The sequence below is a fragment of the Hippocampus comes genome, unplaced genomic scaffold (assembly GCF_001891065.2).
Source record: "Hippocampus comes isolate QL1 unplaced genomic scaffold, H_comes_QL1_v1.1 scaffold383, whole genome shotgun sequence".
Lineage (NCBI taxonomy): Eukaryota > Metazoa > Chordata > Actinopteri > Syngnathiformes > Syngnathidae > Hippocampus > Hippocampus comes.
This window is the reverse complement of record NW_017805407.1, coordinates 521,891-538,502: the sequence shown is the minus strand read 5'-3', so window position 1 is coordinate 538,502 and position 16,612 is coordinate 521,891. Positions and strand designations below refer to the sequence as shown.

At 40.2% G+C, this 16,612-nt stretch overlaps 1 protein-coding gene across 1 annotated transcript in view; it reads left to right on the top strand.

Moving 5' to 3' along the window:
• The first annotated feature begins 5,516 nt into the window (after positions 1 to 5,516).
• Positions 5,517 to 16,612, top strand: part of LOC109518026 (metalloreductase STEAP4) — a 13,336-nt gene continuing 2,240 nt past the window's right edge. The window contains exons 1-9 of the mRNA XM_019873623.1: positions 5,517 to 6,002; positions 8,401 to 8,508; positions 9,494 to 9,564; positions 9,649 to 9,736; positions 12,529 to 12,807; positions 12,889 to 12,983; positions 13,495 to 13,605; positions 14,357 to 14,399; positions 14,514 to 14,678. Of these exons, the coding sequence (XP_019729182.1) occupies positions 5,796 to 6,002; positions 8,401 to 8,508; positions 9,494 to 9,564; positions 9,649 to 9,736; positions 12,529 to 12,807; positions 12,889 to 12,983; positions 13,495 to 13,605; positions 14,357 to 14,399; positions 14,514 to 14,678 (1,167 nt within the window). The 5' untranslated portion in view covers positions 5,517 to 5,795. The remainder of the gene's footprint in view (positions 6,003 to 8,400; positions 8,509 to 9,493; positions 9,565 to 9,648; positions 9,737 to 12,528; positions 12,808 to 12,888; positions 12,984 to 13,494; positions 13,606 to 14,356; positions 14,400 to 14,513; positions 14,679 to 16,612) is intronic.

Genomic DNA, 16,612 nt, shown 5'->3' with positions numbered 1-16,612 from the left:
AACAACAAAGATCAATGTAACATAGCTACAAAAATGACATCCAGCCGATGAATATATCAGTTCACGCGAAGCTCTTATTTGTTCCGACGTGCTGCTCTCATAAGATCAGTTTTACAACCGCTTGGATCGGGACCCGTGTAAAAACGGAATCTTATCTCGATGCTCCACTTTTACGGTTGCGAGAGTGTGTCGATGTACGTTTGTGTGTGTGTGTGTGTGTATGTGTGTGTGTGTGTGTGTGTGTGTGTGTGTGTGTATCAGTGCGGACAGAGGTGTGTTATAAGGATAGATTGGATCTGACCCATTAACTTTATAGTCCACTCATTGAGCAACAGTGCAGTAGGGGTCAGTCAGGAGATTTCACTGTAAAGCCCTAAAAAAGCATCACGGTGATAAACTGAAGTGACCGAGCACAAGCAGAGGGTTTGGGAGGTGCTTGAACAGTAGCGTGCCTCGATCCCGTCCACCGCCAGGGAAAAGCACAGATTGCAACACAGTTCTCAAAACTTGTCCAAATTCAACAAAGTGGAGGATATCATCTGCTGCCAAGCTGCCAGCTGGACTTTCTTTTTTTCTGTAATCCATTTAAAGCTCTCAACAAGAAAAGAGCTTTTCTCTCTCTCTTTCTCTCTTTCTCATTCTCTCTCTCTGTACCAACACGAACATTTTTTTAGAACAAGGGTGTAAATAGAGAGTCTGCTTAATATGTCTACCTTGAATAAAAGAAGATTTTGCACATAAATCTAACCTCCAGAAGATTATGGCCGGGGGAGTAGTTCATGTACGCACACAAGAAAGCGGAGACGTGTGTCACTTTGGTCTCAAACTCATCTGCATCTTTATTTCTTCCCTCCGGCAGTGAATCTCCCTGCTTGTTCACACCTCGGACCCACTAATCCATCGTAATACAGCACAACCAGCCAGCATGCGAGATTTGTTATGGTATAATCAGGAAAAAAATAAGGAATAAAGAAACATCGCACTTGAAGGTAGAGTTGTGGGCTATCGTTGATTCGATAAAAAGGTCGATCATACATTATGTCGATTTTTTTTTTTTTTTAGCTTCTGCACAATTTTTTTTTAATATAAAAAGACATGAAGTGATGCTTGCACCAGCTATAGCATAAAGATCATTTTTTTAAACCCCGCCAAGTAAATGCTTGTATCCATTAAGATATCCTTTTTTTTTTAATTTACTTCATTTACAGCACAGCACACAGAGCCAAAATGGCATCCATCTACTTGGAAACATTATCAATCCACACGACTATATTCTTCTTGGTCTGTTATATACATCTCTTACCTGCATATTGATTAAAAAAAAAAAACAAGGGGCATGGAGGAATGAAAATACAAGATGAAGAAACGCCAACAAAACGACATCCAAAGTAACAAACCAACACCGCGAAGAAACTCACGACAAAATGAAAACAAGACATGACTCGGGGAAATGTGATGGACGATGACAGAAACAGAAGTAATGAACCAACAGAGAGAACCCTGGGAAGTAAATCTATACGAAATAAATATTTGAGAGCCGATGATGAACACCTGGAGAAGACACAAGAGACCGGCGTGACGAGAACAGGTGGAAACGAAAAAACCCCAAGGAGCAAGACAAAAAGATACTGGATCAATGGCATACGTGAATGTGACTTGAAGCAGATTTTATGAAGGGGTTCTATGACCAGGTATTTTCAGTGGTATTTATTCAGGCACTGGATTTTTGTATTTTCATATTTGATATCGGGATTTATAATATTGGAAGATAAAATTACTTGTATCCGGATTTACATTTTTTTTTAACATATCGCTCACCTCCGCTTAGTGTTTTTCTTGTTTTTTCTTTTTTTTATAAATAATGCACAAAACAAAAAAAACATAGCAGCACAACATTTGACTGTAGGAGTTGAACAGGTTGTGTTTAAAATGTCCACTGTTCACTATGTGTACTGCTCATTGCGCTCTTGTACTCTGGTCTCAATTTCTGGCTGGGCTTCGATATGATTGGGCTTCTCCGGCAGAATCGCACTTTGTCAAAATTCTGAACAGCTTTCACACAGACACCTTCGGAAAGAAGCAGCCAACAAAAGATTGACTCGGTTGTTGAATTTCACGCTCGATGGGTCGGAAGGCATTCCAGAGACCCACCAAGCAATTAAAATGTCAATAGTCCATCACGGTATATGTGGCCCCTTTGAAGGAGTACAAAAGCTCAAAGTTTGAACCTCCGTAGTGCGTCAGTAAAGATCAACACTGTGTGGAGTTTTTGCTTTTTATTTAAATTCACATCGTCTTGCTTTTAATAACACTGACGCAGAATGACAAAGAATGAGACACATGACGCACAGCTGTAAAGGGACCCGCCTTCGCATTTCACATTCACTCTTTCAATTAAAGTTTTAAATTTACAGTTTTAAAATGTTAACATGAACAGCAGTTTGCTTCTTTTTTTTATTATTATTGTCCATCCATTTTCTGAAGCGCTTATTCCTCACAAGGGTCGTGGGGTGTGCTGGAGCCCATCCCAGCCGTCTTCGGGCAGTAGGCGGGAAACACTCAGAACTGGTTGCCAGCCGATCGCAGGGCACTCATGGAGCAACAACCATTCGCGCTCAGAATCACACCTAGGGACAATTTCGAGAGTCTCATTCACGTGCCACGCATGTTTTTGGAATGTGGAGGAAAGCGGATTACCCGGAGAAAACCCACGCAGGCACTGGGAGAACATGCAAACTCCACAAAGGAAGGCCGGAGCCGGAATCGAACCCTGCATCTCTGCACTGTGAGGCCGACGCGCTAACCAGTTGAGCACTGGGTCGCCCTTATTATTATTATCAGTATTATGATAATGATGATTATTGTTTTATTCAATTTTTTTTTTTTACACTCATAGGACTGTTAAAAAAAGCTACCATACTTCCTGATACACTTTCAGAGCAGTTCTAAAAAAATGCTTTATGTCCAGTTTGACCCTGGAAATGATTATTTCTATGTCCGTTTGTCCTCTGTAAGAATCTAATTTGGATTTTGTCGGATCTTCAGGCCTCCGCATGGCATTTTTCCCGAAATTTCTGTTTTCCCAATTATCTGAAATGCAGCTGCCCCCGCGTCTTTCTTTTTGTCATCAAATCACACTCTGCCTCACATAACTTTATTGGAGATGATTAATATTTAAACCCACCGCTTCGGCTCTCTAATGAATAATTGCTCCAATTCTGCATGTATTTGCTAGAACATTTATCTCAGTGGGGGGGTTGGGGGGGGAGGAATCGTTTGCCGTGTTAGGCCTGTCATCATGGAGAACTTTTCATCATTTTGCTCACTTCAGCTCGGTCTAACTGCTGCTATGACGCCTCACAGCATTCAGTTTAGGACATGACACACTACGAACCAATCGTCAGACGTAACCGAAGTCGGTCATTTCGATGACATTGCTTTCACGGTGTCAAGTGCAAATGACTGTCAGAGATCTTCTCAATTCAATGCATGTCATTTTGCAGTCAAGCCAATCAGTGTAATGGCCTGTGCACTGTTTGATCAAGTCATCAACTTCCCCCGTTAGGACCGCCGATTTTTCTCCCCACAATCATTTCGTCATTTAAAATGATGTCTGTAAGTTGACACACATGATTTGCTTTTGCGGGCCACATAAAATAACCCGGCGGCCCCGATCTTGCCCCCCGGGCCTTGAGTTTGACACCTGTGATTGAGTGTGCTTCAATTTTTCATATATTTAATTTTTGATCATCCATTTTTCAATGTATGGATCAAAGATCCACTACCCTCACCCAACGACAAAGGTTTTCAAGCAAACAACCAAATAACCTCATTTACCATTCAAAATGTTGGACATTTTTTCCACAAAAAATTAATTCACTCAAAATTGTCATATAATATATCTAAGGTGATCAGATCTGGCCCGCCACATCATTTTATGTGGCCGGCGAAAGCAAATCAAACATGTCAACTTACATGATGCTTGCTAAAATTTGGACCAAAATTCATATTCTCATACGTTATAAATAAGAGATATTGCAAGCATTTTCTTGTTGGCAAAGCCCTCATTACAGGAACTTCAACAACAGTTGAAGTTACTTCTTTATATGGTTTCCGTCATAACGGCCCTCCAAGGGAAACGGTAACTAAAACGTGGCCCGTGACAAAAATGGATTTGATACCCCTGCCTGCCCTCCATATTTTAGGACATTCGCGATCCGTGTGCTTACGATTTAACTGTCACATTCAAACCACTTTTTTTTCTTTTTCTTGACTCCTTTCTTGACTCCCCTTTAATCATCTTACCTTTTTTTCTCTCTTTTTTTTACATTGTTGTCTTTTTAATCATGATTTTATATGCTGTCAGTTATTTTTCCCTCTGGCTGTTTCATTAATTTATGTCATTCACACTTGCCTTTGTGCAGGAGCTGTGATATATAAATAAAACTGCGCTGCCTAATAGCCAGTTAATTGCTGTTAAGGTCTCAGGCTAATTACAGCGCAGGAAAGCGTACCAGCAATAATTTTTGATCTCCTCCACGCTGCTGCTGTTTGACACACACACACACACACACACACACACACACACACACACACACACACACGCACACACACACACACACACAGAGGTGTCCACCTTGCTAAACCAGCAGAGCGGAGGGAGTAATTATAGCATAGGACAGGTCACAAGGTCATCGTTTCACCTTAACTCGAGAGCAATGGAGCGTTTTTTTTGGATAAATAAAAGGCTGTCTTCAGCCTTGAGAGTGCAAACATCATTTGTTAGCAGGCAAACATAAAAGTTGAGATTAACCTACAAATTGGTGGGCTTGCCTGCAAAGCATTCATTTGTCTGTTGTGACCAGTTGTGAGGATTTGCTTGCCCTCTGCTACGTAAAGGGTTAGTCAAATCAGAAATGTTCTGTGCGCGCCCCCCCCCACCCCAGTAGTCTGAACACGGTATCCTGATTAATATTGCATTGATGGAATCTGAATTAAGCAGCAAAATCCACTCGCACATGTCAATCCAAATGACATTTTTTGACTTGACTTCCCGTTCAACATTTATTTTGCCCACATGTGTTAGAGTAGTAATATTGTGTGTGTGTGTGTGTGTGTGTGTGTGTGTGTGTGTGTGTGTGTGTGTGTGTGTGTGTGTTGTGTGTGTGTGTGTGTGTGTGTGTTGGGGGGGCGGGAACACTCACTCAAGAGAGGCGGGGGTTGGGAGCATTCCAGTTTGTGTGCATATTACACAGGTCAATGTTTGCTAATGCTCAGGACAACGTTTTCTCGAGGAGTTTCTGTTATGAAGCAATTTGACAAACCACAGCATGACTAGAACAGCTTATTGGCGGGAAACGGTTCTTTTTTTTTCAAGTGATTTCATAAAACCAAAAAAATACCAGAATGTGGCTTCCTCCAAGAAATTTGAAACCAGACGTACACATGCAAAGGGTACTTGCCAGCGGTGCTCTTATGGGTTCAGGACACACATGCACCTCCCACCTTTTGCCACTGAGTATCCCAGTTGGGAAATATTTCACCCTAAGCCCATCCTGAAATGGGAGGGGGTGGGAGGAAGCAAATACAAAAACTCCACTACCAAAATCTATGTCAACAGAGTGATGAGGTAGATAGAACAAGACGTGCACAGAGAACGGATTTGTCTTTTTTTGCCGCCCTGAAGAGAAGCGATTTTATTTTTCCACGGGAATTAAGTTTATTTTGCTTTGAATCCGTTTTTGAACTTCAGCAGATCCCCTCGGAGTTTGTCGGACTTTAGACGCACGGGGCCAATGTCAAAAGAGGCAAAACCAGAGAGCATGTCTCTGCATCCTCTGGGAGGAGGGGCAGAGGTCACCACGGAGCAAGAGCCCTTGTGCGTTTTTGGGACGGGAGACATGGGACGCTCTCTGGGCCAGCGCCTGCTGCAGACGGGCTACAAGGTCGCCTACGGCAGCCGCAGACCTCTCGGCTGCGGCCCTGTGCCTCAAGGAGCTCAGGTAACACACATGGCGCGGCCGCTGCACGCGGTGAGCAGCGTGTCGGTTGTAGAGTTCAAAAGGAGGGTTGAAATTATGCCCTGTCTTCCTGGGCAACACCAAAAAAAAAAACCCCAAACAAACAAAAAACCCCAAACAGCTTAAAAATAAAAAAAAAAAGAAACCTTATCAGATGAGTTGAAGGTCACTGATAAAATCAATGTTTGTCTGCATGCCTGTTTGTAGAGCATTATGTTTGCGTCTTTTTTTTTTTTTAATGTTGGGCAATGTGCGTGGTTGCATAATTCTGGGAACTTGACACTTGAAATTTACAGGAACTACGCAAAACCATTTTTATTTTATTTATTTTTTTGTTAATTTACTCCATCTTTCCGTTCAGCGCAACCATAATGCTGACTCATACACTCGTACGGTTAGGCTGCATGTTGCAAAACAAAATGCTCATTATGCCATTTCTGTGCAACAGTTTGTGGGCCATCCTACCAAACCATTTGCTCGTCACGACGCTCAAAATAAAATTAACACTCATTTCCACTCTAAATCTGATCATACATACGGTTCAAAATGTGTCTTGTCCCAGCTCAGGCAGACGACATTTTCTATATCATTGTTTTATCACCTTTACACAATGAAGGTAACTAGTATGTGGCGAGATTCGAAATCAGATGTAATACCAACGACGATACAGAATATCGACTTACTTTTGACCATACCGTGGCCTGCAGAGGTCTTGGATGATGCAAGTTCCTGTGGACCATGTGGAAGATTCCGAGTTCTTCAGAGGGGGAAATTTCAATCATTGGGGTAACACGACTGGGTGAATAAAAATACACTTCAAGTAAAGTTGGGACAAGAAGTAACAAATGTAAAAATATCCATCCATCCATCCATTTTCCGATCCGCTGATCCTCACATGGGTCGTGGGGGGTGCTGGAACCTATCCCAGCCGTCCTCGGGCAGTAGGCGAGGGACACCCTGAACCGGTCGCCAGCCTATCGCAGGGCACACAGAGACGAACAACCATCCACGCTCACACTCACACCTAGGGACAATTTAGAGCAGGGGTGTCAAACTCATTTCACATGGTGGGCCACATACGGCCTCGGTAGATGTCAAGTGGGCCGGACCATTAAAATGATACAATACTTTGCTATAAATAACCAAAACAATATGTCTTTCCTTTGTTTTGGTATAAAGAAGCACAAGAACATTAGGAAAATGTTGAAATTTAATGAACATATCTTTTACAAAACATTTCATGAAGCACCTTACATTTCCTTCGACAAATGTGCAATTTACTTTTATCATTCACATATATGCATTGCAACTGATCCCACTGATTGTACAAACTTTAACAAGTAATTGGTATTGAAAAATATAGTAATGCACTTTAAGATTAAACAAGATTCATAAAGAAAGCAAGTTTTAAAGCATTTACACGTGCATATAAAATCTAAATGTAATCCCTGCCTGCACTTTACAAACTAAGGAGAGTGCTATTAAATGTGTAAATTTGAGAGTGCTATTGATAGCGTCTGCTGTCATGGGTCTGTCTCAGTGACAGACTGAGGCTGCTGTTGTCTTCTTCTCTGATCAAAACAGTGTCCCCTTGCGGATACTCAATGAATTGCACCTGATTAAAAATATTAATTCTGTGTCTTTAATGCATTTTTTTCACTTTTACATTATCCTGCGGGCCTGATTGAACCTACTTGCGGGCCGGTTCCGGCCCGCGGGCCGTATGTTTGACACCCCTGCTTTACATAATCATCTCGCGGGCCAGATTAAACTCCTTTGCGGGCCGGATCCGGCCCGCGGGCCGTATGTTTGACACCCCTGATTTAGAGTGTTCAATCAGCCTGCCGTGCATGTTTTTGGAATGCGGGAGGAAATTGGAGTACCCGGAGAAAACCCACGCAGGCACGGGGAGAACATGCAAACTCCACACAGGGAGGCCGGAGGTGGAATTGAATCTGGTACCACTGCACTGTGAGGTCGACGCGCTAACCACTGGACCACCGGGCTGCCCTATGTAAAAATATAACATTTCTCAATAATTCTAAATATGATATTGTCATGGGAAAGTCACATTTTAGGATGCAGTGCCAAGGCAAATGTGATTTATTCTTTTGTATATATATTGAATACTTTCATCGTGCATTTCCAAATTTCATTCGACTTTCAAATGGCACAGTGAAATGCCGCTGTATACGTTTACGGTTGCCACCCATTGATAATGTGTCATAATGATCAATTAATATTTTCAGCTAACCCTTCCATGGAAATTTAATGACGTCTGAAACCTGAGTATGTGTGTGTGTGTTTGTGGCTCAACCACGAACGAGTGGGAGTGTTGCCGTGTGTAATACTGGACTTCTGTGTTGTGTGTGCACCGTAGGTGATGAGCTATGCAGACGCAGCCCAGTTGGCCAGCGTGGTCTTCGTGTGCATACACAGAGAACACTACGGCTTGATGGAGAAACTCAGCTCACAACTGAAGGGGAAGGTATTCATCTTGACTGACTCTGCTTTTGAAAACAAACAAAAACAAAACTGATTTCAGTTTTGTTTTTCTTTGAAACGAAAGAGAAAAACGAGCAGTAATTTAGAAGGGAATGCTTTTTGAAAGCGGCCGTTGAAAACTTAACATTTAATACTGTTTTTCTAAAAAAAAAAAAAAAAACAAACAAACAAAAAAAAAAACCAACAAAACTTTAGGGCATAGAGCTACTTAATCAAAGTCAAATATTTTCATACATATTTTTCCCGTCATTAATTTTATGCCAGAGTTCCCGGGATACAAGTTAAAAACAATTTCCAAACTTTCAAGGGCCCAAGGGATTTTATAGTCTTCCCAACTGATTTTTACACGTGACATGGCACGAAATTCGATACCTGCGGTCTCAGGTAAGCCCAGTCAGTCCAAAAACAGAGGAGATTAAAAATAGAATCAGAAAATAAGATCAAATAAATCACGATATCAAGAAATAAAAGCTAGAGCTTACCTACCGTTTGAACGTGCGGCAATATGCAAATGCGGCAAGGATGCGGATGCAGCAAAAATAAAGAGAGACTCGAATTGTAGAACAACTGTTGACCGCATCTCTTCCTTTTCATTACACTTCAGTTGGCGAGGTTAGTCAGGAAGTAAGCATTTTTCATTATTATTACTATACAATGAAATCCCACGAATAGCAACAGGAATGGCTTTAAGAAGATGATCAACTGGTCGTTTTGCAATCATAAAATTCGCATCTGCAGACCTCTGCCCGAGGCAAAACAAAAAAAAAAAACCAGAAGAATCTCTTGCTCACAACAATCTGCTCTTAAAACAGAACCTATGTGGAGGCATGGTTCGGTAATGAATACTCCCCAAACGACTTCTAAACATCCAGTGCTATTTTCCTCAGCGATGTTACCTCATGTTTTTTTATTCTTGAACTCTAGCTGGCATCTATTTGCTTATCTTCCACTTCACCTTTGGTCCTAAGGTGCTGGTGGATGTCAGCAACAACCCTGAGCAGAATCTGTACCCGGAGGCCAACGCTGTATATCTGCAGAGGTGAGAGCCGCTCAAGCGAGCGTCTTTCAAATGCCCTCACCGCCCGCCCCTGTTTTTGAATTATCAACAATGTTTGCCGCGCAGACTACTTCCTGGATCGCATGTGGTGAAAGCCTTCAACACCTTATCTGCCTGGGCTCTTCAGAACGGGCCTTCCGACGCTTGTAGACAGGTAATTGGGCAAGTATACACGATCAATAAATATCACGATAGACACCTGATCAATATCAGTAGAAATTGCACTCAATATAGCATCGGTAAAAAAAAAATTACAAATAAAAATAAGGAAGCAAACTGAATGGATGATTTTCTGTCACAGTCACAAGCACCTTCGTGGGAATTTTGGAGCACAAAATTACGTTTTGGGACCAGATATTTTGATTGGCATTTTTACTTTGAGTAGTTGTATTCGATTTAATTTTTATGTTCAATCAATTTTATTCAAAAAATATATTAACTTATGGATAGACTAATATGAAATGCGAACATTGTGATTTCAAAAGTAAGCGCATTATGTTTAAAAAGGCATTTATTTAATCATCATGGAATTGACCAGTTAATGTGACTTTTTCAGAGTTGTTTTAACCACTTATTTAAGGTTAAATATGATTAAAAAAACAATGCCAAATTCTGCCTTTTTTTCCTTCAGGTCTTTACTTTGAAGAGTAAAAAAAACAATTTTTTTCATCAATATATGTCGATATCAAATGATATGAAACACTGATATCGTGATACACTTTTCAGCCATATTGCTCATCCCTTTGTATGATTAAAGTTTAGAAAGCAGTAATATGGTTAATTTGTCAAATTTACAGTATCACAACCTAAAAAAAAAAATTCTTAGACATCTTTACAATGTACCATTTTAAATTGTTAACTTTGTTGATTTATTCCGCCATTGCACTCGCGTTACAGAGCTACAAGCCTTTGGCAAGTGTCTGATGTGTTCCCACAGTGGGGTGCTGACCAACAAGTTAAAAATAATGGAAAAATTCTCCGGCCAAATTATATTATTAACTCATTTTGAAGTTCGCATCAAACCAATTCCGAGCGACAGCAGCCAAATTCGGCGCGTCGGCCTTGTGGCTTTTTTGCGAGTGCCACGTCTGATGTATCCTTGAATCAATTAACTCAAAGTCACTCTTGGATCTGAGCGTCCCATCGCACATTTCGCTTTATCGCTCTGTCCTGAAAAACTGCAGCATATGTGAGTATTTTTTTTCCCCGTTTGTTTGTTTCATTCTGATCCGTTTGAACACTCCCAGAGGACTGTGAGGCACATATGTGTTTGTGTGTGTGAGTGTGAGTTTTGTGCATGCGTATACATGTTTGTTGGCATTTGTGGACCATCGCTGGCCGATTGTTGTTCAGTCACTAGCGCTCTTCGACAAAAAGTATTATTTTATCCTTGAAGATGTATCAATGAATTTACGTTATGTGCACAAAAAGGACAAGGGCACAGTATCGTAATTAAACATGATATTATTATACAATGCCCGCAATCATAACTAAACATTGGGAACAGTGTGGCTGTAGCGAGCAGGGCCTTTGAAAAGAGGATAACGAGAAAGTTTTGATGGACGCTGTCAAAGAGGAATTAATCGGATCACATTTGTTTTTCGTGGTGGTAATTTGCATCGCTGTACAACTGTACTCAATCGTACCGAGAGCTCATTCTAATATTTGGAAATTCTTAAATTAACTCACTTAGTATACCTGAATGCATGTGTGCCTCACTGCAAGATACAACTATGGTGAAGCATGCTGGATTGTTCATTTAAGACTTCGGCAAGAGTGTCGATTGAAATTGAATTTTATTATTGTCTCGGGCGAGGCTGAACTATTGCACATGTATTGGATCTCATTAGATTTCATAAGATTTAAGAATTGCATTGCTCAGGGCTGCTGTTGTGTAGGACAAGTCAACATCTTGAAACTAAAGTTGCAAAAAAAAACCCAAACAAATACGTATACCTGTGATACCTGTTAAAAAAAAATTGTGTTAGTGCTGGTAGTAAATCTATTAAAATACCTGTGGTTTGTTTTTGTTTTTACTAAAAGGTTTTCTTGCAAAAAAAAAAAAAAATCCTCTTAGTTATGGTTATATTGGGACAAAACATTTTAACATGGATGGCCGTCGACCACTCCAAAAAATTTTATGTACTTGTATTTTACTTGTCTTGATTTTACTATATTCAATTGTGATATAAACTAGCCGATGGCTATAACCTGGTAAATTTAGATGAAAATCTTCCTTTTTTTCTTTTTAAACAAATAAAACAAAGTCAGATGTGTCATTAAAAAAAGGCCTATGAGGCGAAAAACAGAATGTTACGGGGACTAAGCAGTTTGTCTCAAGCATAAAGATAGCAATGCATCTCTCGTAAGCTGTAGTTTTGTGTATTTTAGTATACAGGTTGGTTTAAAAAAGAAAAAAAAACGCTTAAAATACCTTTTGACACGTTAATATCAAGCAATGGCTTTATGTGTAAAAAAACTTTTCCCGAACACATATTTTCATTTCTTTAAGTTTGACCTATAAACCTTTTATTGTTCTTGTTTTGATTGTAAAGTGTCCTTGAGTGTTTTGAAAGGCGCTTATAAATGTAATGTATTATGATTATTATTATTAAAATCTTGCGAAATACGGACTTTACCATGCCTTGGAGGTTTCAACTTTTAATTGGTAAATATTACAAAATGCATTACTATATTAACAATTATGTTATGGTACTGTATGGTGAAGTGATTATCACTGTCAAACGATTGTGATATTGTGTTGTAAATTCAAGTCAAGTACAACTTGATTGTCAAATGTGCTGTATGCATACAGCACAGATGAAATTTCTTCCCTCTCAAGACAACATGCAACAAGAGGAGCCGCTGCGGGTGCCCGCGCCGTCATCAAAAGAAGCGATTGCTACGCTATTAAAAAGTATCTTACCTACTTCCTGGATATTGCAGGTCTACGTGTGTGGCAACAGTGCAGAGGCCAAGCAGGCTGTTGCAGAGGTGGCCACCAAGATGGGCTTGACAGTTTTGGACAGGGGGTCTCTGTCAGCATCCCAAGAGCTGGAGGACTTCCCGCTGCAGCTGTTCCCCGAGTGGAGGCTGCCTCTCCAAATTGCCGTCGGCCTGACCGCCTTCTTCTTCTTCTACGTGCTTATCAGAGATGTCATCTACTCTTACGTGGATCAGGGCAAAGACATCTCCTTCAGAATCATGGTGTCCCTGGCCAACAAGGTCCACATTTTCTTTCACAGTAACCTTCGAGTGTAAAATCGTGTAACTGACGTGCGGTTGTGTGCACTGCGTGTCTTTCAGGTGTTTCCAATCGTGTCGCTGATCATGTTATCCTTGTGTTACTTGCCTGGTGTTATAGCTGCCTTCCTTCAGCTATACAGGGGTACCAAATACAGGTAAGATATCGGAATAGGATGGACGTCTTATTGATTTATTAAAAATTATTATTCAACGAACTTAATGGAATCGTAAAAAAATATTGAAAACAAAAACGCAAGTATCAACAGAAATTGCTGATCAAAAGAATCAAGAAAACGATACTTGAATCGAAAGCGCTTGCAAAAGGTAAGGCAAGTAACGCGGAGAGTAAAAACGAAAAGACTAATGTCTAATTTCCCAAAAACAAAAACATGAGCAAGATCAACGACAAAAAACAATACTTACAAAGCGGGAGACTAGAGTGCAAAAAAAAACAACTATTACGAGATGGAGAGGTCGAGAAAACAACATTTGAGCAATAGCAGCAACAAGGTCAATAATCCGACAAGAGACATGGCATCTTGGCAGTCCTGAAGTATTTGGCTTACTAATGAACACATTGGCAGCATGCTGGAAGAAAGGCCCTCCACTGACACCTGCTGGAGACGCACAAGAACAGGATCGTGGCATTTATATGTTTTTTTTTAGGCGCTTCCCTGATTGGCTGGATCGCTGGATGCTGTGCAGGAAGCAGCTGGGGCTGCTGGCACTCGCCCTTGCCTTTCTTCACGTGCTCTACACGCTAATCATCCCAATAAGGTGCGTTAGAGTATATACCGTTAACATTTTCACTATACATTTCTGATATATTTCTCTTACATTTCTAAATAGTAAGAAAAAACAACAAAACTCCATATTTAAAAAGAATAAATCGGGTAAATTGTATGAGGTGGTGTGGAAAGGTATAATAATGGAGATTTTAAAAAAGGTGTATGTGCCACTGTGCAATTAGTAAAACGTTCTGGAAAATAGTGATGTGTGCACCAATTTTTAAAATAATAATAATAATAATAATAACAGTAATAATACAAATAATAATAAAATAAAAACACCCACACATGACTCACCAAGTGCAAGGATACCTTTTTGAAAAAATATTAAAGTTAGCAAATTGTGACATTGTAGGTTCCAGCCCGACGGGGGCGAGAAAAGCCAAATAAAAATAACATTACATCTAAAAAACATGTCAATCACTGTTAAAATGATTTGAAATGTAGCTTTTGACAAGCGTGCAATTATTATGGCATTTCATCATTTAATTAAATGTTTCCTGTCCATTTCGGTTGGAGTCCCCCAGTGTTATAAAACCCTTTTGAGTTTAACATAAATACATTTCTCTGGTGACTTATATCCTTTATGAAGCTTATAATTTGGGGTACAACTCTTTTTACCAGAGTATTGGTGTCAGCCGATACCAGCTTGTATTTTTACTCAGGAAGGAAATCGGTACTTTTGAAAAAAGCGACTGCAAAATATAATAATCATATTTTCTTGTCTTGAAAACTTACAGATATTATGTAAGATTCAAGAGTTGGGAATACGTTATCACACAGGTAAGATGCATTTTTGAAACCTGGTTGTGGGTTGTGTGAAGCACAATCAGATGTATTTATTTCTTTATTGTGTCAGTATTCAAAGCCCTGTCTTATTTATTTATTCTTGTTTAGGTCAAGGAGAACCAAACGTCAAAGTTTGACACAACCGTGGCCTGGCGAAGTGACTCCTACCTCTCTGTGGGCATTCTGGGATTTGGCCTGTACGTCCTGCTGGGAATCACATCCTTGCCTTCGGTCAGCAACGCTCTCAGCTGGAGAGAATTCAGCTATGTCCAGGTAGTCACTTAGCGCGTGTGTGTACACTGCATTTGAATGTGTGTTGACTGTGAATACAAAGGTCCAGTGTGCCGTGTGTGCTGGCGCTGCGCAATGACTGGGCAAAATCCCGGCACCGTGTTTACCGTCAACATTGGCAGTCATAACTAGAGGAATATGTCTGTGGATTTTTCCCACCCGTGCTCAAGCTGTTCCTTCGCTCAGCAGCTCCCCGACAGACTTTTCATTATGCAACTGTCTGTGCCTGCTTGTGTGTGTGTGTGTGTGTGTGTGTGTGTGTGTGTGTGTGTGTGTGTGTGTGTGTGTGTGTGTGTGTGTGGAGTGACATAATTTCATATTGTGCGTCTGCGAGTTTTTCACGAGTTCAGTTGGAGGCTTTCCTCATGAACGAAACAGGTCTCAAAGGCTCGCTTGTGTCACTTCATTAGACATGCGTTGACTCAGAAATGAAACAGTGGAAATACAATTTCAAATTAACGTTGATTTTTAATCATAAGACATATTATTTATTCTAATAATATTTACCTTGATAGATTGAAAGAGATTTCTTATTCAATTGGCTGGGAAAAAAAAATCATGCGGCCTTGTGTTCCTCATTATCATTTATTACAGCCTATGTAGCCAATGCTTTAAATTATTATTATTATTATTATTGTTAATATCATCATCATCAATAATGATATTGATGTTCTTTATTGTTTCTTTTGGTTCTAGTTTTATAGTTTTTTTTTCTCCATTCCATTCACCTTTTCTCTATATTTCTAAACAATTACATCATCAAAACTGAAACAATGCGTTTCAGGATGCTTTAGATTAGCAATCGCCCCTTTTCATAATTATTTTTTTTGGGTCATCTTTTTTTTCCTTTTACACAGTCTCTTGGGCTGCCTGATTGATGACAGTTTTCTGACATTGATGGCCTTTTCCTTGTGATTCCAGCTGTCATCTCAAAAGATGTGTGGGTGTTTGCCTGTTTGTGTGTTGTTGTGCGAAGCACTTTGGGCCACAATTTCAGGATGAAAAGCCTGATATACTGCAAAGTCGGATTGGTTGATTAACTATGGGGCATTTCAGGCCACCACTTACCTTATGAACTGATAAAGTGCTACAGAGGCGGCGCTCCACTGGAAATTTGCACTCACTTATTAAAAAGGGAATCAGACAAAATGCTTCACACCTTTCTGTCGCCAAGACATTTGACAGTCGCTGAGATTAAAATACAGGCGACAAGTACGTCGTTGGATATTTCAGACAAATTAGCATGATGATACGTGAGCAAACTTGGATTCTAGTCTGATGATTCACCAAATGCGACCATGCTGAAAATAATTACAAAGGTGCCGTTGCTATTCAATTTAAACTTGCCTAATGGTGATATAAAAAAAAAATCTCCCATACTGACACATACCGCTGACTTTCACATGGTGTGAAAAATTAGAGAAACAATTGGACTTTCAAAAAAATGTGGTCACTTGTCGAACATACGCATGACTTTCAGTTTTTACATCATGTCAGTAAGCTCCGAAATGAGAATAAAAAATCAAAAATGGATTCGCATACCCAAATAACAATTTTAGACTTTTTTTTTCCCTTTACCATGAGCTGCTTGGCCTTTTCCTACTTTGATCAATGTAAAATATAATCCGCCTCGCTAACGAAGTCATTCATAAATGTAACTGGGTCACGTGAAAGCTCATCTTCGCTTTCCACACGCCTTCTCTTTATTCCAGCACAAATTAGAGCTGTCGTTTAAATGCTAATGTTATTCATCACTCGTCATTTAGAGGCAACACCTTATCTTTGGTCACTTGCTTGGATCTACACTCACATTCTGTGTGTGTGTGTGTGTGTGTGTGTGTGTGTGTGTGTGTGTGTGTGCGTGTGTGTGCGTGTGTGTGCGTGTGTGTGTGTGTGTGTGCGTGTGTGTGTGTGTG